Below are 22,955 nucleotides of genomic sequence, written 5' to 3' on the forward strand. Positions count from 1 at the left end.
TGTAAAGTGAAGAACTATAAAGAATATGATTTTAAAAAATCACAGTGCTACTCTAAAAAATAAAATCAATGATGTGTTTCTTTCAATAACAATTACTTTGTACCCAAAATAATGATTAATTATTCTATGAATGCTTTGCGAACAGATCTGCTTGTCACCACAGCATGGTAATCTAAATGTGTGGAAGATTTACACTATGTACATATATGGAGGGAAAAAAAAATCACCCGTTACTATTTCTCTGCCCTCAACAAGATTAACTTGAGTCCCTCACACATGCAGTATGTGGATTAACAGGCTGAGTGTTGAGATTAGCAGAGGTTGTATTATGTCAATAAAAGAGTGCCTATATATATTGAAATAACATAACAGGCTCTCTCGCAAGCAAATTCTTTATAGTTATCATATAATAAAATAATGCACGACGGATGCTATAACTAAAACAATTAGTCAGTGAATGTGTTAGAGTGAAGGCAGTGTGGAGAAACGGATAAAAAGCGGGGAGTCAATGTGAGCGTATTATGTATTATTGTGATTCCCTTCAGCTCTGATTCCATTACAGCCGACAGGGAGAAGAAATAAACAACATCCCTCAGATCAAGGGACACATAAAGAGGATAAAAAGAATAACGACAGACCAGCTTGATGGAGTTCAATCGTACAAGAAGAAAAGTGAGAGTGTACCTCTCCGTTAGAGTGATGTCTTGCCGCACAATGTCCGTTCAAATTGCCATTATTGTTTCTGAAATGATCCAAAGCATTAGTTCTGTCCATGAGTTCCTCTCCTCCAGCATCCCTCTCTCCTCCGCCTCCCTCATCTACTAGATTCTGTCCGTTCATTTCCTCCAGTGCGATGCCGAACTGGGCTAGGGTTCGAACCATCTGCAGCATACGAAGCGATGCGTCCGGCTCAGTCGCTTTGATGCAAAGAACAACTTGAGATCACCTTTTTATCTGCTTTTCACTCGCATCATCTGATTCTTCACTTCCTAAAATCAGCTGGTACTATCCCAACATTACTCACAACAAACACTCCAAAAAAAATCAGTCCTTTGTAAAAATCTTCCAGTCTTGAGTGTGAGTCAAAGTGAGCACCTCGTCACACTGTGACTGCACACTGCACACTCTCAGTAAGGGCGACGAAGTGCACTTCAGCAAGCATGCGTGCTCATCTTCTACTGCATGGGTGATGTAAGCAAGAGATGAGCACAGGTTGATGATGCGTGTGCGTGTGTCAGAGCCGTCCCCCTTGGGTGTGTATAATGAGAGACGCAAGCAGTGAGCACCCAGCTCTGCTGAGCTCAGCCAGACCGGACCAATCCACTCATAAATAATCGATGGAGGTGTGTGAGGAGCGGGAGGCTGGTCGGAGATGTGCTCTCATCTGACATCACCTCAGCGTATGAAGATCGTTAGACCCATTTTCTTTAGTAGTTAGTGATTATTTCCAAAAATGTTTCCTTGATCCAACATACTTGATTAAAATGATCAGCTCAGTAGCAAGATTTGCGCAAGCCTGATAATGATCCACATTCCTTTTAGCTTAGAAGCTAAGATAGCTTTAATTTTCTGTGCAATATGATTAAAAAGTAGAGCTGTAATCTGACCTTGATTATGGAATTTTTTGCACATGGGATATTTCAACTAGAGTGATCCCTCGCTTCTTCGCGTTTCATTTATTATTTTTTTTTCCAAATTAAAAAAAACATTTAAAAGTCAAAATAAAACCTCTAAATTGAGGAAACGTGTCTAACCTTTAGGACAATGTAGTATTGCTCCAAATGTTCATTTACATTCCTTACAGGTCCGTTTTCGCGTGTTAGCACGATCGCGAATTATCTTTCCGCTAACTCGTTAGCCTGCCCAGTTCTTTTTGCTGGTGACCGTACTTCACGGATTTCACTTATCGCGGGTGGTTTTTGGAACCAATTATCCACAATAAACGAGGGATTACTGTATTCCCACAAATGTTTAAAGGCTATTTAATATTGGAAAATTCATAGTTAGTCATGGCAACAATTACCGACATTACAATTAAAAATGCATCCCTAAAAATAAGTCTCATTTTGAAAAACGTGAAATGTTTTTTGTCTTCAGAGGTGTCAGCAAATAAAACAAAGTCGCTTAGGGGGGCATTGGGGCTCTTGTTTCCAGCAGAGATCATACAGCAGTGGCAGGAAAGGACAATTAAAGGTCAAGCTCATGGTAGGAAATTGGCCTTTAATCCTTGTTGCCATTGAAAAAAATAGATGGTTTTGAAGCTCAAACATCAAATTTTATTTAGAACTCAGGAAAGATTTATTATGACAACGGCAAAAAATGTTTCATTCCCAATGTTATTTACTGTGGGAAATATGATAATTGCAAAAAAATATCACCCTTTACCGACACTAGCATCAATAATATGTATCCATGACAACAGCACTCACATCCTCCGCATTTCCTGTTTTTGCAGCATATGTGGTTGATGGGTGGGGATGAGAAAATACAAGTGGTCAAGTTAGTGGTCAGATTTTTGGCCCAAATTATTTATGCCCTGTCTGAGTGAATCTGTATATTTTGTGATTTTTGTGAGGGTGCGCGTGTCTGTGCTGAACTCACACAAGATTGTAAGAAGTTATGTGAGTTTAATAAAACAAATATTTGCTATTTTCAATTCATTTAACATTTTGATTCCAAAAAAGTACTTTGTGCATATTGGCATAGCTCATGTTCTACAGTGTAGAATCTACACCTTCTAGCTAAAAATGTGAAAAATCCCATTCCATAATGATTTAAAATAATGTTTCTATATTTTAATATTCTTACAAAATTCTTACAAAAATCTCAAAATGCGGCCTTAGTATGATATTAATTTAGACTTTTTGTACTGTTGATTTAGAAATACACGGGAAATAGCATACCAGGTAGCATATGTGTGATAGATCGTGTGGGCTGACTTTACAATCTTCTGATCCGAATATGAATTTCCTACGCGCTCTATAGCAATATTTTTAAATGATTTAACACGTTGGCCCACCCACACGCTGGCTCAATCGGCAAAATGTTGCGAAACCACAGCCGATTTGATGTGCATCATTGCCAACAATATACCACCCCTGCATCGTATATTCGTCATGAGTGAGTCAAAGGAGATCAACATGGAGGTGGATTAATGACACCTGTCAGCGCATACACACAGCTTTAAAGGGTGACATTTTTTTTGTACCAGGGCAGGACATGGGCTGAAAGCGGTTTCAGAAATAGACAGTACTGTGTGTCCAGACAAAGGTTGTGTGTGTGTGTGTGTGTGTGTGTGTGTGTGTGTGTGTGTGTGTGTGTGTGTGTGTGTGTGTGTGTGTGTGTTTGTACGTGCTTGCCCAAATATATAAAACAACTCACGCATGCCAGCACACAACATCTGCCCAGGTATGTGATGAGAACTTTGTTTTGCTCTATTTTGGCAGTCATGCATTACCTGCTGCAGAGGCTAATATTTCACAAAGACACACACACACACACATATGGAAAAAGACATTAAATGAACCATTACAAAAATTGCTAAGCAATGTGACTTGAGGCATGCAAGTGTTGCATATGTGTGTGTGTCACTGCTACGGTGAAATGTTGATGACAGTTAATGCCACAACTAACAACCTGGGCGGTCTGATTAGAACAGTCAAATATGTTTTCCATAAATCTTCAAAATAGATGTCAAACAGTGACCCCACCTTCTTGTTTGTTAGGTTTCCCAAAGTTTTAAACCATCTTGTGAATTTATACTACATTATGGTAATGTCCACAAGGGGGCAGCAGTTATAAAAAGAAAAGGCTTATGTTAGTATGTACATTGTTTATAAGTCTCCATCCCTGCATCAGGGTCAAGTTGCAATCAAAACATTCAATATTGATTCCTTAATTTAGGTGCTAAATTAGAGCTGTTTGTTTTACGCAATAGTGTGGCCTTTAAAAATAAACTGGAACTAAACAACAAAGCTGTGGTTGTTAATGAAACTGTATCACAACAAGTGAGATTGAGAACAGACAGGTAACCAGATAGGCTCCCAAGGCTGGCTGGTGTGTGTACGGGCAAGAGATACATGTGCAGTGAAAAGAGCCTTTCTCTTTGATAGGTTTGGACTCTGCACTGGCACACATATTGTAATCCACACAAGAGGACACACAATGGTGAGCTGAAGAAGAAGCGTCTTGAACGTGACCTACTAGTAAGATACATGGCACTATACACAAAGAAAACGGCAGGCATTTTCATATATATTTCATATGGAGCAAGGAAGAAGTACTTTGACCAGTTTATCGCAGATTAATTTGAGCGAGAGGCGGTGTACACAAAGGACTGGTCGCCATCTGCAAAATAGTCTCTGAGAAAATAATGTCTGATTGTATAAGTGATTTAAAATGTAACATCAAACAATGTTGGCTGAAGTGCAACAAACAGCTTGTTTGAAACTGTTAACGAACATTTCTGTGTTTTTACAGGATGTTGCATACAAGTTTGAATTTTGCGGTTTTCTGCGGTTATAGTCGTTGTTTCCAGAGAAAAGTAAAAACATACAACTGGCTCATAAAGCAAATTTGAAGCTTCATTTTCCCACCACTAAGTCACATCATGTTCCACTACATTGCCAATGCAAAAACTATATTAAATCTGTATATTGTGATTATGTAAGCAACAGTGCACCGTTCAGTCACCCATGCATAATTCAAGGGACACACCAGGAGGAGCCTTTCATCCATTCTTCCATATGAAGTCATACTGCCAGCATGTAATCTGAAATCCCATCACTTCCTGCCCAGCAATGTATCCCACAATGCACTGGGCTCTAGAGATCGTCATCACAGATGAAGTCTCTAGCCCCAGTACCACTCCGGAAATACCTCCTCTGGGTCACTGTCTCTCCCACCCAGTATTTCTTTTCTAATTCTTCTTCCTTTTCTCTCTGTATGTCCATCTCCATGAATTTCTCAAATTACTAGCATGCCGCCAAAACAAAGATTGAAACAATTTCCTTTCTAAGCTTTTCCTTCCTTAAGAAATAATGCAACTTTGAGGAGTTGTAAGGTAGAGACCTTTGACTTCTCAAATGCCACGCTCCCTGACACCTAAAAGTGCAGTGATGTACAATCACCAGTCACAATGAATAAAAACGGCACAATCTATAAAAATGTCAGTATGAAGCAATGCACAACTATATGTGCATTATACATCATGTTTTGTACTTTGTACGATATTACACCTTGGTGGGAAGTTGGAACTATAGTGACAACTATAACCTTTTTACTTTATACTTTATTCCTCTCTTACCCTTAGTTGGCAACCCTTTTTTTCTCTATTTTCTCTTTTTGCTCTTTACATTCCTGACCCCTCCTAAAGCCTTAAATCCATACATCTTCGTATGTGTGCATGTGTGTAGAGGTTTCCAACAATAAACATAGTATTGTGCTTTGGCTTAGCACAGTCGTGAAAATATAGGGTAGTTACTTTTTTAATTTACCGGAATCTTGGGGTTGCTGCGATTAAAGTTTATGCTGTGATAACATTCCCGGCAGGCAGCCATGGCCTATGCCTCATTCACGGCATTCTTTGAATACATCTACTTTGAGAAAATCATTCACTTACGGTTACAAAGTGTGAAGCTTAACAACTGGTTGGTTGCAGAGATATTACCATTAACAGGACAAAAGCATTGAGATTAAATAATTATCCTTAATTCAGCCTCATGCCATGACTTCAGGACAATTCTGTGCTTCCAAATTCCCAAAAGCTGCATGACTGCACCCATGTGCACAAATCAAAGGAATGCTTGGATGAATGTGATGTGGAAGAACTTGACTCGCTTAGACCTCAACCACATCACACACTTTTGGGATGAACTAGGGCAGAGATGTCAAGACAGCACTCTCTGAATCTCAGGTCCAAAAGACATCTTTTGGAGGTCGGAAGATGTGGGAATAGATGGGGACAGTTGAGCAGAAAAGAGAAGAAGTAGCTAGACAGCGAGTCCAAGTTCTGTTATTGGTCAGACTGTTACTATGTAACACTGGTTGCCATGGAAACTTGTGAATGGAGAACAAAGCATGAATGAGAAAGAGGAGAGAGAGAGAAACAGAGAGAGAGAGAGAGAGAGAGAGAGAGAGAAAAGAGAGAAAAAAGAGAGAGAGAGAGAAAAAAGAGAGCGAGAGAGGAAAAAAAGAGAGAAAAAAGAGAGAGAGAGAGAGAGAGAGAGAGAGAATGAGAGAGAGAGAGAGAGAGAGAGAGAGAGAGAGAGAGAGAGAGAGAGAGAGAGAGAGAGAGAGAGAGAGAGAGAGAGAGAGAGAGAGAGAGAGAGAGACATGATGACATTTAGAGAGCAGTAATATATCATTCAAATTCATTCAAATGGAGTTGTGTCATGAATATCGAATAACAAGTTAGAAAACAAAATCCAAATGGATGACTGATCAATTGGTTCCAAGTTTAAGACACGTGACCAAGATAGGACGTAGGGGTATTATTTTGGGTGCAGAATGATGCCATGAAGTAGATTTTTTGCACAGACTACTAACTGTAGCAACTAGTAAAGTGGTTGTACTACAGTATATATCGAGATATATGTGACCTTGTGATGATAATATTATACTCCGTATAGCAATTTTAGCCAGTGTTTAAATAACTGATATTTTTAACCCCTGTACACTACGCAATAACTAAGTCACTTCAAAATCAATCAATCCACGTGCAGTGATTGCAGCCGAGAACAAAGTGCTGCCCTCATATTTGCCTCAGTTGCTTTTCGATCCAATTTATTGAATATGAATTATGCCCATTCCATTGTGTTAGATGTGTGCAGTCATGGGGTGTGGCCTAGTAAGCGGCAACAAGAGATGGAGTCCATCAGTCTACATGTGAGCTTACTGCGACTGGTCTCATTTTGCTTTTTTAGGTTTGACTGTCCTGTTCAATTAAGAGCTGCAAGTGTTCCTTGCTCACATTTGATGGCATTACTGTATCTTAATTGCGCTATTTTTTTATTTTTTCTCAGATATCACTCAGAAACATCTATCACTGCTATATGGAAAGAAAGGAGGAGCTCTGTTCCTGTATCTAACCCAAATTCTTACCTCAGTTGGAGTCTACCACTACTATACAGAAGTGAAGCCATTACTACAGTCAATAGTCAATCCATATGAACACGTTTAGCCAGAAAAACACAAACTGAACAACAGTAAGTAGCAAAGTGTGAAATCGTGAAATGTCGGTCCCATTATAAAACAATAACTCCCTTGTATTTTCTTAACATCTGAAAAGATAAACTTGATAAGGAAACATTCTAAAGTCAACACTTGGCAAAGTCTTTCAAAATGAGCACAAGCATTTGTGAGCATTGTGCAATGCAAACACTGATGAAGCAAACAAAGGAGGACCTCACTTTACTTTTTCATTACCTCCCAAGAATACAAGCACGCACACACGCACTCTCTCTTGCACTGATCCCGGATCCTCCGAAGATCCATTTATAACTGCTCACATGAGACACTCACATTCCACGACATATACTTGCACACACACAGCGAGGGCGCCACAGGGGGTTTCTTCATCCTACAAACATTAACAAGTGCGCTGTCAAAATATCCACTCACAGTGACACAGCGGACTTTGTGACTGGTCGTAAACACAATACAGCGTCGAGCCAAATATTTGCCATTCAGACATTTGCAACTAAATAAACGTGAGAGCCGCTAAGTCATTTTGGAATAAACACAACTATAATTCAACTATTAATTAAGCAGAACAGAAGCAACTCTCGCCGTTGGACACTTTTCAGGTCAAAAAAATGTATTGGGGTCATATTCAGTAATTAATATTAATAAATGGAAAATTGTAGAATGTCAGATTTGCATTGCAACATTGTGCAGTATAATTTCGCCAACTGGGGTTTATTTATTCGAAGTATTGGCGTAAGGGTTAACTTACACTTTAATATTGGCTTAGCAATATGAGTGTAGCAAAATTAAAATAACTATATGTATAAAAAGTCCAAGTCCATTTCTTTAATAATCATTCATCCTTATGGAATGTTTCCAACTGATTATTTTAATCATTCCTCAGTTTCCTGTGGAAGGTTTCTGGAAAGTTGCAAGAAATTTATAGGAACCTTTCCACCCCTTGTTCAGTATTGTTGGTTTCCCACAAGAAGCTCATGTTGCCAAACACTGACATCAGCTGCAACGGTGCACAACACGGCGGTTAATAATAAGCAAACCAAAACCACTGATAGCTTTTTTTAAAAAAGAAAAAAAAGTCAAAATATGTGGTGTCGTTAAGGTTGCTGTGCAAAAACATTTGGATATAAAGCACACAACTTATCACGAGATACTATCCAAATCATGAGGAAATGAGAAAAAGCTCTACTGTGCTTTTAGTTTAGATTAAAGCTGTTTTATTTTCATATAGCTATGTGAGCAGAGTGACCTAATATGTTGTATTTAAACAGGGCAGCAAAAGGACGTTTAGTTAAAGTGTACCCCTTAGCAACGCCACGGACGAAAAAAAAAAGCTTTGTGCTATTTCTCCAAAAAGAGGCGGTGCGTACTCCATACTGACAGTTTGATTAGAAAGTGTTTTTTTTTTTTTTGTTTTTTTTTTTTGGTTAGAACAGCATAATAAGACAGTTGACTCAAATGGAAAATGACTAAAGAATAAAGAGATGCCAAAGAACTTTAGGAGAGCAAAATAAGTGGATAAAAGTATGAGAAGAGACCCCCCCCCCCTTTTTTTTAAACCATGCACTCACTCTCTCCTTATATGGCAGTATTTCATGTGTGTGCGTTATGTGTGGATGCGTGTGTGGCTGTGGGCTCAGTCCCGGTGTTGCTTAAAGAGGCAGTGATTAGATCAGAGAATGCACGCTCACTAAACTCCTACTAAAGTCTCTTACTTCATGAAACCAATTTAGCGCATTTGATAATGCTCCTGAATTACCGGAAAACTCATTATTGAGGAAGCTATTTTTAGGCCCCAGAAATTTTACCCTCCACCTAATATAATGATGAATATTTTTGGCTGCAAGACATTAAAAAAAGGTCTAATAAATATTGGCAAGGATGAAAAGAGATGATGAGAGGTGAAGATATGGATGATCTTTTTTGGGAGGTTGACTTGTTAAAAAGAATCATAACGCCTCTGAATGGATGTAATCATCCAAAGATCTTTTCCTCTTCATTTCCCATAATTCTCTTCCTTTTGGCTGTTGTGTGCTTCCAAAATGTTCTGGCTTACAACCAGATAACTGGAATGCAGGATTCCACATCCACCGGCACACACACACAGCCAGAAAAATAGTAATAAAGAATTACTTTTTTTCCCGGTATCTATTAAATGTTCACTTGCTTAACATTTAATTGTAATCGTGTTTCACGTCTTCTTTGCCTTAAGGACAACATTCGGGACAGCTAAATTGATAGATGACTGTACTAAACTGAGGACGCCACTCTGTACCTGCTTTTGGGAAAGAGGCGTGGCCGTCCAGATCAGTAACAGCATCTCCCGGTACAAAAAACATCCCCGATCCCTTATCTTGTCATTTTCATTACCCTGCCACATCCACATGGAAGGACAAGTTTGTTTTTCTGGAGAAGACAACATTCCCAGGCCACTTCTATTCCTCTTCCTATTAATAGAGCTTGTGTAACACACACACACATGCACGCACACACAAACACACAAACAGATGCAGACAAAAAGTTACAAGCAACTCTCAAGTCTTAACCTTCATGTTTAAAACAAGTTTCAAAGTGTGGTAGAGCAAAAATTAAGTAAGCCAAGTCTGCACTAGATTTCAGTCAAGTCATCACTTGGGGCAAGACAAGTAATATAGTCTTATAAAATTTTAGACTTAATCAACAAAATGTGCATTCCTCTTTTGTCCTTTACTTAACTTCCATCACTCATTAGAATCGCTCAAACAGTCTATAGTGAAGCACATGACAATTGTCCTCTTTGTTGTGAGAAAGTGAGAAGAGAGCAGACAGGCAGATTCTGTGTTGTTGTTTCTGCCAGAGACAGAAAAATAATTTTCTTTTAAAAACAAAAAAGGAAAAAGGCGAATCAAGAGTTGCCAGGTTGTGTTTTGAATCTCAGTCAAGTCGAGTCTCGTGAGTTGCAAGTCAAAGTCAAGTCGAGTCTTTCATACGTTTTAAGCTAAGCATGTCACAAGTCCAAAAATTGCTGAATCAAATCTGACTTGAGTCAAGTCACATGACTCGAGTCCCCCACCGCCGGTTCCTAAAAGCACACAGGTGGTTGCCTCATGCAACACCACCGAAAGACAAAGATAGAGTATTGTCCGCTCCAGTTGAGCTTTAAGCCTGATTAATGCATTGTGCTTGGCTTTCCCATGTTGACCTTCTCTCACGCTGACCCACAGTTCATGCGCTTCCTCGGTAGCTGCTTTCACACTCCAACTGGGATTTATTGTGCTTTTCAGAGAGAACCAGCCAAAGGACATCACCATGTCCAAATTGTGCAGAAATGTATGGCTGACCTTATAAGATATTTAAATTCATGGTTACGTCAACAAGACAGCTCTGATATTATGCCGGAAGCTTCCTTAACGGACTTCAACACATTTCATCCCACATCTGTAACTTACTTACAGACATCCAGGGAAAAGTCAAGAAAGTGCCTGTTTTCAACTTTTTCGACAATTTACTATGAGCTAAGAATCTGCATGCCATTACATCATCAAACCTGTAATAGGATGTGCCCCAACAAGGCATTTTATTGTTATGAGCAGCCATGATTACCTGGCTAAATGCTTGGATAGTTTGCTCACAATCTTTTGCTATGGGGGCTGATTGTATTTAGGTCTGACCATGCTTTCCCAAGCACACGCAAGGACCCAGACACACACATGCGTGCGTACGCGCAGTCCAGGGAGTCTTTTATCGCTGGAGGGCTGTTCACTCTTTCAATGAAATCCAGATGTGGGCTCGGGGAAGGATAAAAATAGAGAGGTGGGGGGGACAAAGAAAGCCAAAAGGAGCAGATGGGGTCAGAAGGAAAATAGGACATGAAGACAGAAAGCCAGACATGTTGAGAGACGGAAGTTAAGTGATGTAAGGTAGGCGATGAGCTCACAGACACGCTAATGGAGTGAAAAGTTCTGGAAAGAATGCCAATTTATTTTGTTGTCCTTAACATCCTCTCTCTTGCCTTGCTCAAACAGAAACACTAGATGCTGTGATGTCATCACATTCCGACAGCCACATACACACACATGCACTTGCACGTGCACACAACCGCGGTTGTCACGGGTGACCAAAATAACACATTAAAGTGGTGGCATGTTTGGTGTCTAAAAATAAGCCTCACCCTTTTTCTTAAGAAAAATAGGCAACTATTTTCACTCTATGCATGTGTGTGTGTGTGTGTGTGTGTGTGCCTCCCCTAAACCACTTCCTGCCCTACCCTCTCGATGAAGACAATTATGGCTCTTGCGAGGGATAGGAGGAGAAATGGCTCCTTAAAAGGCAGAATCTGTGCAGTTTTCTACTTCTGCGCTCATTTTTAGGAGCTATAGCCAATCTGGCATGTCATATACATTCAAAAACAACCACGTATTATTACGCTCAGAGCAAGATTGAATCAATACTACTTTGGGCCATTGGAAAAACAACAGTGACAAGCAGCTATAAGGGTTACAAACAAGTTGGATTTAAAGCAAGCACGCAATGACAGAAATACGTTTTCAATCAATCCTGGCCCTTGATTGGGAAAACTCGACCCTCGTAACGCTATATTGCTCAAGAACTACTTATGAAAGTAATATTAGCATTAGCTAAGATTAACCCAACCCAAGAATAACTCGACTTACTATCCAAAAAGCAAACATTAAAAAAAAATAAACATCGAAAGTACATTCTTGGGTTGCTTAGTGAGCTAAAGTCTCAAGAGATAAGCAATAGTCTTTTGACATGTGTTCAAGTCTTGAGTGATGTCACACATAATTTGGGCCTAATTTCACCAAAGTTGTGGTCCAGAATAGCACGATAAAAACTATGAAACAAATTTGTTTGAGATTCATTTTACAATTGGAAAAGTAAACAATTGGAAGGGTATTTGCTTTTACTTCATTTGAGGTTCTTCAGCCTCGGGTTTGAACCTCAATCTTACCACAGGTATGTGTTGATTCTGCTGCTTTTAATCTGACTGGATAGCTTAGCAACATTTGACATTGACATTCTGTTGAATGGCATCTCCTTAGGAACATAACACAAAAACCTGAATAATTTACCCGCTCCTTGGACAATAACAGTTGAAAACCACACAATGCAAACGCCAGCTGGTAAATCAGATTTTCGTCGAGGGAAAAAAGGTGGAGGCCTTGTTGAAAATAAGAAGGCCATTGAAGAGTGAAGAAGGACTACATTGTTTGAGCAAAGACTGACTGGATAACACACAAGCCCTCCCACATCACCCCGCAGCTGACATTGGGTGATGGGAGCTTTCTTTGGGACCATCAAACTATTTTTTCCTGGGGAAATCTGCAGACAATATGCAGAAATCATCATTAAACTTCACAAAGTCAAAAACATGTCACTTTTGTTTCACAAAAATATGCATCAGGAAGAACAGAAAAAGTTCAAGAGGAAAATGAGGCAACATGTAAATCACTTAAATGAATGTTAAAACAAAAATTATTAGCCACAGTTTCTCACCCTTTCAATCACACCCACACACGTGACCTCGGACAATTTTTTCTCTGTGAAGTTAAGGTCAGCATTCCTTCAGGCTGACTCACACTTCAATGAAGACTCATCCTGGGATCAAATGTTTTATCCAAGTAAGTAACAGTCAGGAAGATGAAACCTCCGCAAAGCCCAGTAGAGATGTAAAATGAATGAAATGACTCCAAGTTTCACAAGGACTGCGCCAAGACGACACTAACAGGATAACATTCATTCATTCATTCATTCATTTATCACGTGAATCGGAACTTTGACATCTCCACGCTGTATCTCGCACACACACATACACATACAAAAACACCACCTGCCTGGGATGCTGCTTTAAGCTTTGCTGCTCTCCATTCACTTTCCTCCTCTCCCTGCGCTTTGATCCGTGATCCCAGCAGCCATTCCTGTACGGCACTGCGAGACTTCCAGCGTCTCCCGTTCCCATTTTCACGTATATTTCTCAACTGGCAGCTTGAGCATGATCCAAAGCGGCGCACTGATGCCATAGGAGTGAGGACAAGCGGGTGACAGGGGGAGTCGGAGAAAAGAACTAGGGAAGGAGGAGGGCATATTTATTTCTACAGTCATATTTGAACTGGATGACAAAAGACAAGAAATGGACAGAAGGGTGCAGTCAACCCACAGAGTGTGAGAGTGTGTGTGAGTGGATGCATGACGTTAACCACCCTACAATGATGTTACAGTTGGACTATTGAATGAATGACGTAGTCAACAAAATACGTTTACATAATATTATCATTAATCCTGCATATGAATTCAGCAAAAGCACAAAATCAACAACATTGTGTCTGGTAAGGGGGGGGACGGGTTTCTCCGTATCGGATTCAATTTAAAGCTATGTCGGTATAAAAAAAAAAAAAGAAAGAAAAAAAATATATACACAAAAATAGTATATATATATATATATATATATATATATATATATATATATATATATATATATATATATATAAATAAAAAATAGTATATATAAATATATATATATAGTGCGAGAGGGAGAGAGAGAGAGAGCAAGAGAGCGAGAGCGAGCGAGAGAGAGAAAGAATGAAAATTAATAACATCAGTCATACTAGAGACAAAGGTTTACTATGCCCAGTCTCCTCATTAATATAAAAGCCAAGAAAAATTGGATTGCATATAATTCACACAAACACACCTTTTATTATGTAGTGTATGCTAAAAAAACAGTATGTGCTGAGAAAGCAGCTGGAGAGCAGGAAAATGCTGTTTCAGAGGAGACTTTCCTCACATAGCGAAGCGCTCTGTAATTACACAGGGTGGAGCCACACACTGAGCCAGTTAGTGCAAGAGTGGCCAGAGGAAAGCTACTCGGACAGACACATGATGAGGGTATGCCAATATTATTCAAATGTTCAAAGGGCTGAACCTCCCCTGACTTTACGCTGGCAAGGCTTGAGTAAAAAGTCCAAATTCTTAGAAGGGGGCAGTCCTTAGAAGGGAAAGTTCATGAAAGCATATTCCAACTGTCACCAACCAAAGGCCGTTCTCCCACGGACATTTTGCCTCGCTTTGAGAAACCAGATTTAAATGCATGGCAGTAGGCTTTGTAGGTCAAATGACTTGTTATTATACTCACTAGAACTCATGATGGACCTAACTACAACAAATGACAGGTTGTATGAATCACTGGTATTTTTTATTTATTGTAACTGATAGTTCATCTGTATTTTGATCAGTAAGGTCCTCAGTGAGCTGTGATTCAATTCCATCAAAAAGATACACGCTTGCTTTTTTTCTTAAGAGTAAAATAATAAAAGCAGGTTATCTCACTAGTTGGCTGCAATATAGCTAATAACTATACCAACAAAAGAATGCTCTGATTAGGAACAGACTGAAAAGCTCAGGGTCAAAAATCTAGAGAAATCATTTCATCCTGCTAACCCAAAGGAACATGCCATGACATCATCATTGTGAAAATATTTTTTAGGAAAATTTAGGGGAAAAAAATGCACAGTGTGCATCTTCTCATCTGCTGGCTCCTTGGGAAAGTCGCCATCATCCCATCGAGTTTGCCATTTCAAACAACCGAGTAAGTGCCATGTAACAATTTCACTGTCCGATGGAACAGTTATGATAGAATCCCACCCGACAACAAGTACAAACCTGAAACGGAAAAATCATGAATGACTTGTGTTGTCTGTATGATTTAGAACATTGCTGTTGGATCAGATTCCAGACGCTGGAATCGAATAAAAGCACATCAGACGGTAAGTGGGTGCTGTAGCTGTCCTGGTATGTAGCCTCCTTGGTTTCAAAATACCATTGCCCAATTGTAAAGACATGGCATTGCTCCAATTCTCCATTTAACACGCATTCTTCATGATAAGTAAGAATGTGTATACTTGTACTGTACATCCTCAAGAGTTGAAAAGATTTATACACAAATCTACAAGAGAGATAGAAAGCCGAAAGTGGAGTGTGCCTTGCAACCAACGAGTTCACTAAAAATAGCAGCTAATACGCAATCCGACAAACAGACCAATGAAGTTGATCAATGCTAGTAAAACCTTTTCACCATGACAACTTGTGGAGGGAGAGAAAAACATCAGCCAAGAGAAGAGGCATTTGCTTCATTCTGGGTGGTCTGATAAAACAGAAAGTCTATCCTGAACTCAAATAAATAAACACACTACCTGTAGAGCTCGATGTGGACCTCAGTTTCTTCTTCTCCTCATGACCTCACTCTTCATTAGTACCACAACCAGCATCACGTCATACGTGCCTTCAGATTATAAACTGTGGTTGGAATGAATGATGATGTCTACGATGTCCTTATTCCAATGCCACTGGAAGGACTGACAAGTTGACACATAGTTTTAGGTTAGAAGTACACCATATTTTGTACTAAATCTTCTATCTGTCACAGTGGTCATTAGGATATTCCTTTTGACCAGACCTCGTTGCTGTGGATCAGTGGAGATGGGTGTAATTGTGTGTAATCACGCTTCATTGCCTCACCCCCTCCTCTCATTCTCTTCCGTCATGGTTTCACTCTTCAGCAATCTGTCAGTTTGAATCTCCATTATTTTAGCCAGATTTTTTTTCTCTCTGACCCCCCCTGTCCCCAGCTCTCTACCTGATATTTTGGCATGGTTTGCTTACACCAAGACAAATGATCTCACTTCACTGCTATGTTCCAGAAAGAGGGGGAGAGAAAAGGAAGAATCTTAACAACATAACCAATGAGGTAAGGATAGGAGTTTGGAATGAAAGGCTGAACTAAAATCATTTGCTGAGGAATAAACAACAAAAAAAAGATTAGAAGAGGTGGAAATACAAGCAAAAAAAAAAAGCAGCTAGAGACTGAAAAAATACCTCAAGTCATCACAATCAACAAAGAACTTTTTTTCTCCCTTAATGGTCTTCTTTCACTAACTGTATCTTGTCTGTACTCTACTATAGCTTTAGCCATTATAGCGAACTTCCTTGAGTTATTGTTACATTCAGTCCCTTACGCACGCACACATATGCACACAAACACAAGCTGCAGAAAAGCAGCAGTGCAGTGCTCTAAAAAACAACATGTTAGGAAGAAGGCACTGATATATTCCAGACTAAAAATATGCACACGGAGAAGACACACAAAGTAGCAGGACACGGTACTTTGAACACACACACACGCATGCACACACGCACACGCACGCGCACACGCACACACACACACACACACGCACGCACACGCACACGCACACGCACACGCACACACGCACGCACACGCACACGCACACGCACACACACACACACACACACACGCACACACACACACACACACACACACACACAATGTGCTCCCGCCAGCAAGTAGTAATGGACATCATCAAACACTTCTGTAACCACAACAACTTCCTATTTTCCTAAATCCATTTCCTGCACGCCGAGGTCACTCACCAGCTACTGCTTCGGTCACTACGGCAACAACATTGGATGAGGAAAGCAACCAAAGAAAACAGACAGCAAGTGCTGACTATTCCACCCCCACCCCCCTACAAATGCAAAGTAAAAATCCAGACACTTAAATATACACTCCTTAGATACTTCAGTCACAATTTACGTAAAGCCAATTCAAGAATTGCTCTGAACACCTTTGTGGCATTACATAACAAGAGAACTACTGTTCATTTTTGTATTGGCATCCAGTCTGGCTGAGCACCTTTACACTGTAAGATATGATAAAAGCATTTAGCATTGAAATACAAAAAAACATTCTCTGAGTGGTACTAAACTGCTCATTGAGTCCTCTCTCATTGAGTCCATTGAGTCATATGATAAAATCATTTAGCATTGAAATACAAAAAACTATTCTCTGAGTGGTACTGAACTGCTTATTGAGTCCTCTCTTTCTCTTTGGCTGGCTGGAATCCACACTGGAGGGAACGAATAAAGACGAACAGACACATGCACTTGACTATCTTGGCCCGCTTCTTAATGCCGTCTTTCTGACATTTGTTTAATCAAACCAATAACATCCTCTGATGTTTGTTGAACACATCTCAGACCGTAATGGTAATGGTAGTCTAGCAAATGCACTCTTCCACAAACCATATGGCACGTAATTCACGACGGTACAACTTGCCAAAAGTACAGCACACGTGTAAGCTGTAAGTGTAAGAAAGCACCAAATGTTCCAGATAACATTACGGACTGTTCAAACGCATTTATGTGACAAATAACGTGTAATTCCTCTGTGGTCAAAATACCCAACTGTGATTAATTTCCACTCTTCTACGTGAGAGGTTGTTGTCAAAGCATGCCAGATACTCAAACTCCAAAATGTTTTTTTGAATATGAAGGTGTATGTCAAAGCTATACTACAACAACAACAATTAAATAAATATGAACTTACCACTCTAGGTTTGGTCCTCTGAGTGGCTGGTGTAGACGGAGCATGGTCCAAACCCTTCTGTGATACAGCTCCTGTAGTTTGACTGGCGAAGATCTCGCTGGCCCCATCCCGAGTCCCAGGGAGAGGCCTTGGACCGTCTGTGTCTCTTTCAGGGGTGCTAAGATGGGTCACATCCTCCAGAGATGGAAGCTTGTCTACTGGGATTTTACTCAGGGCTGTAGAACCTCCAGTAGGTTGGTGTGAGAGACTGCTCCCTTCCTTGAAAGGCTGTGGTCGTGGTGGTGGTGAGATGGGTATAAACGTGGCAGGCTCGCTGGCATGTCTTACATGTTTAGTTCTGGTCTTTGGTCTGGATGAGGGAAGAGGAGGAGTGAGCGCAGATTCATCACGGTGACCATCTTGCTCATCTAGTTCTGGGGGCTCAAAGGGGTCTTCATGAGAAAAAAATTGAGCCAATCTGTTTGGGCGCTTTCTCGGGGATCGTCGAATTGCTCTGGGAGATAAAGCTTCAGCAAGCTTGAGGTCAAAATTAAACCTTCTTGTCTCCTCTGCTTTCTTTTGTCCACCTTGACCTACAACAATGTTCTCGTGGGTTGGATTGACAGTCTCCTTGATATCAGTATTGCTATTTCCATGGTGACAATCATTTAAGTGTGTGGTTAAGTCCTCTTTAGGCTGCACCTCTACATCCCACGCTTTTTCTTTATGCTTGTTCAGGATTGGCTCGCTGCTGGAAGGTGGGATCGCGCCTGACTGATCCAGCTCATTGATTGGTCTAGCGCTGGCGGACTGAGCTTTAAACTGAGAGTCATTATGGGAAAGCAAAGATGTATCACTACGTCGACTGGGGTCACTAAATGATTTCTTCTTGGGAGCTTTGCCATTTCCATGATTGTCATTCATCAGTCTGTCCATGGCTCTTGGCTCAGCTACAATGCTCCTGATCACGCTACCGTAGTCGCCAACGACCTCTTCCCAAAGTCCGCCATCACTGTATCCAGACAAGTCACTCGCCACACTTCCCTGGTATTCTGATAAGGTGGGTATAGAAGGGGTCTCTGGTGGACCTCCACCTTTGAGCGCAAGCGATCCTAAAAGGTTGCTGTCAACAGAAGAAAAATGTTCTTCCTCTGCCACAGAAGAGCGTCTCTGAGGCATAGGATCACTTAGGGAGCGATAGACTGTTGACTCTCCATTCGTATCAGTGGCGGTTGTTGAGTCTGCAGTACTGTTACTAACCTCTGAGGGTGCGTTAATGTTACCAGGAGGGGAAAACTTGCGTCTTCGACGAACAGTACTTGGAGTCGCAGGTGCTTCAAGGCCTCCCGGAGTACCAGTCGATGCCTGCAGTACAGCGCTGCTCTGGTTGGTTGCATCATTGAAAGTGTCGACACAGTTGTCTTCCAGACAGGAGGAGTGAGGCAAGGAGGGAGGTATGCTGACTTCATTCAGCCGATTTGTACAGCCAGTGTTGTTCTCCATCATTTCCTCTCTTTCCTTCTTAAGCCCTTTCTCTTCATGGAGCGCTGATTGTTTCCATATGGTGACAGGCTGCCCAAGTACATCCCGAGCAATGCATGACCCCAAATTAACCCCTCCTGACCCCAAGAAAACCCTCTCAGAGGGGTCACTGGGGCCAATCTCTGGCTCTGTTACAATCCCTTCATCTGTTAAACTAGACTCGTGGCCTGAAAGTTCATCCACAGAGCGGTCATAGCACACACTTTCTTCCGAATCCCCTTTCTGTAACGTCCTCGCCGTCTCTCTGTTCTGTCTCTGCACCGTCTTCTGGTAGTCTGTATCCCTACTGTTTAGCTTCTCCAGCTGCATACTTTGTCCATCCCTCTCTCTCTTCTCCCTCTCCCCAATCTCCCTCTCCCTCTCATGTTTATCTTTTCCCGGTGTGGTCTTAAACTCAGCCCCTTGGTTTGTTTCTACCTCACCTTCAGTACTTATTACTTTAGTCTTCTCTTCATCTTTTTTGGTGATTGTAAAACATTCATCTTCAAAATCATTCACACGTTTCATATCAATATCATCATCTTCTCTGGTGCTCATCTGGCAAATATCCTGAATAACCTGCCTAGCTTCCTGCACATACCTTTCTTGCAATGGTGTGGGCACCACTTCCTTGTCGTCATCATCATATCCATAATCCAACAACCTTGGTCCACTTCCAAGCCTAAAGTCACCTCCATCGCTTTCTACTTCCCTGTCTGATAGGGACAACCTGGCTCCAGTCTTGTCTCTACTCAGGTCTAACTGTTGCTCTGAGGTGCTTCTTTTTGTTGTACCACCTGCCAGGTAACAACGTGCGGTTGTTGGGGCTTTACCAGAATACGTGAAGGATTTTGCACGCCGCAGAGTTGCTGTCAAGTCTTTTAGGGACAAGCGACGACCAGAGGGTAATAAGGTCCCAATGTGACTCTGTGGCCCCAATCGGCATTTTTCTTTCTCATTAGTTTTCCGCACTTTCAGCTCTGATAAGTCGGATTTCAGAAAATTTAGCATGCTCATTGTTTCTGTTGTGATATCAGGATTGGACTTGGATATTCCATTTTTAACATCTGCCTCATCCCCTCCTGCTGTTTGCTGTAATCTCACAGCCTCAGTTAATTGACCTTCTCTCGCAAGGACCACAGAAGTCGAAGTGACTGTGGGCACAATCTTGGAGCGAGTCCAGACTTGGGTACGAGGAAAATTATCCCCGTGTCCAAAGCTAGGAGAACGGTACATGGTAGAATTCCCATAGTATGTTTTACTCAGCATAGAATAAGAGGCATTTCTGTCAGTGTTGTCCCCACCAGTGTTCTTGTTTGTTCCACGGTTGGTGCAGCTAGCTTGGTCCTCCACCTTCAATGTCTCAGTGCTGGAATATCGACAGCTATAACTGGAGCCAAAAGAGGGGATGTTGACCTTTGATACTCGAGACACACCGGGAAGTGTTGTAGATGCCGCTACTGCAGGTGAAGAGATGCGCTCCCATTGCTGCTGCACCCTGGCTCTGTTACTATGAAAATTTGGTTCTCTTGCAGAGTGGCTCCGTGATACTCTTGGCAGTAGCTCTCCTCCTGTGGCATGGCGAGGCCTATCCAAATGCTCCATGGTCAGAGAGGGCTCGCTGTCGCTGTCGTCTGATTCGCCATCACGATCGTTATAATCATCACGGCCCGTCGCTAAAGCACCGCCACAGAACCGCTTCTTCTTTCTCAGAGAGCGGCGTCGCACAGCCTCCCTACTGGATGGTCCTAAAGAACCAGGACTCTCCTCTTCACTGCCAGAAGACCGACCAAAGCCCTTTGCACTCCACCGGCCATTTTTAGTGCGTAACAAATAACTGTCACCTCGCTCTGTGGTGCCCCTCTCTCCTCCACTGAGGCCAACAAAAAGATGAGAGGGGCCACTCCAGCCTCCTCTTTTTCTCCTGATATGCTCCTCCTCTTCATCTCCAGAGCTAAACCTCCAGCGGGAACTTCGAAGAGAGTCAACTCTGGCAGGGGCTGAGGAGGGAGCTACAGTCGAGGAGGTATTGGCTTTATCTGGAGCTGGAGCACGGAGGGGGAATAAAGGGGGAGAGGCAGGATCTGTAGAGGAGCTATGTGAGGAATGTAAACTATCCCTCGCCAGCCCGACCCCCCGACTAACCCTTCTCTCCCTCACTCTCGGCTCCTGAAGGAAGGAGGCACAGAAGGAGGCTTCCTGGTTGACCAAACCGCTCTGAGAAGTAGTAGCAGAGGTCTGAAGGTCATCGTGGGGGTCAGGGGTGACCTCGATCAGTGTGGGAGTTTTAGGGTAAGCCTCTGCCTCAGAGCTGGGGCTGTGAGATCTGAATGGAGATGAGCTACTTTTTTGATCACGGCAAACCTGAGAGCAACTATGAATGCTATTACAATAACTTGATGTCTTCTCACCAAGTGCATACTGCTGCTCGTAGATGTTGGGATGCAAGTCCATAGTGTCACAAAGTGTCTGTTTGACAGCAGTGCTGTTTGGGCTCTGTCCTTCAACTAAGCTCGCCTCGGACGAACATGGACTTCTGGCTTCATTAGATGAAGCGAAGGGAAGTTTGCTTCTTTTATCCAAAAGGGGGCAACGTTCGGGTTTACTTTGCTGGCCTAAATCACATTTACTGGCCTGATTTAAAGTCTGCACTTGCTTTTGTCTCTCATCAAAAAGTTGTCTGATTTTGGTCACACTGGGCCATTTATCAGAATGCAATGAAATAAATTCATTGCAATGCGTAGATAGGTAAGTTCTGTGAGCTTTACAAGTTCCACGAATCGTGACGTCCTCTTCATCATTGACAATACAAGTTTTTCGGGGATCAGATGCGCAACAAGATTCTTTCTTACCAGTGTTGTCGTTCGTTGTTACTGCACAAGTCCGACTTTTACTTCTCTCAGAGTCCGACCCAGACACAGAGTCCGTGCTGGAGTTAAACTTTTGCACTTTGTCCAAAAAAGACTTGTTGTCCGGGAAGAATGTTGCAACGCCGTCCTGGTGCAATGACAGCCGAGACAGAGAACTGCTCCTCCTGGAGGCTCTGACGCGGGGAAGTGTGCTGCCCCGACGCGACACCGCTGCAAGGTCTCCCGGCCAGGCGTTGTGGGTCCTCTCGGAGCCTCCTCCTCCCCCACTTCTACCACTGCAGCTGAATTTCTCGGTGAGCTGGCGGATAGAGGGAGAAATGGAGGAGAGAGGGGCGGAGGAGGCTTTCTTTGGCTCTGCGGTCTCGGTGGTTGTGGTGGCAGAGATTTTGGAAACTTTGCTTGACGCACTGACATGACGCTCTTCTGCCCCGCTAGGCTCCAGAGGAAGAGAGCCACCGGCTGCCTCCAAATCCTCACTTTTGTCTTCTTGCTCCTCACTTTTGTCGGCGCCCCACGAGTTCTTAAAAGAGACGCTGCGGTACACCGGTGCACTCCTCTTGTGTCTCTCTGCCATTGTTCATAGTTGTCTTTGTTGTGTCATGCTGCACGCTGCATCCTTTTTGAATAAAAATCCATTTGCATCTCGCAGCCTAAAGGAAACAACTTTGATCCAATTCTGAAAAACACTCCGTTGTTGTTAAAACTCACATGTTGGCCATTCCATAGTCGAACTTTTTTATGCTCACCAACGCTTAATTGTTGGCTAAACGTGTGCCCATTAAGCTGGTCACCCTTGCATCTCTGCTCTTTCCCTGAAACTGTTTGTGGATCCCTATTTAGGCATTATTTGGATTTCCGTGACTTGTGTTGTTTTTTGTACATGTTAATGCCTGAGATAGGGCAAAAGGGAGTGGGCGGGACTAGGGGATAGGGGCTGTCATAACCCCCTCGGGGATCGAGAGGAAACCCCCCCACGCCCCCAC

General features: G+C 42.0%; 1 protein-coding gene and 1 long non-coding RNA gene across 2 annotated transcripts in view; one reads left to right on the forward strand and one right to left on the reverse strand.

The window, feature by feature from the left end:
- The window catches only part of LOC125972547 (rho guanine nucleotide exchange factor 17), a 40,926-nt gene extending 18,380 nt beyond the window's left edge, over positions 1-22,546 (reverse strand). Inside the window, exon 1 of the mRNA XM_049726298.1 lies at positions 17,603-22,546. Within this exon, the coding sequence (XP_049582255.1) occupies positions 17,603-22,546 (4,944 nt within the window). The remainder of the gene's footprint in view (positions 1-17,602) is intronic.
- LOC125972576 (uncharacterized) lies at positions 22,125-22,620 on the forward strand. Its single transcript, XR_007482854.1, has 2 exons — positions 22,125-22,265; positions 22,408-22,620. It is a non-coding gene; the product is annotated as an uncharacterized lncRNA (long non-coding RNA).
- Positions 22,621-22,955: the final 335 nt, after the last annotated feature.

This window comes from Syngnathus scovelli, chromosome 7 (genome assembly GCF_024217435.2).
Source record: "Syngnathus scovelli strain Florida chromosome 7, RoL_Ssco_1.2, whole genome shotgun sequence".
Taxonomy (NCBI): domain Eukaryota; kingdom Metazoa; phylum Chordata; class Actinopteri; order Syngnathiformes; family Syngnathidae; genus Syngnathus; species Syngnathus scovelli.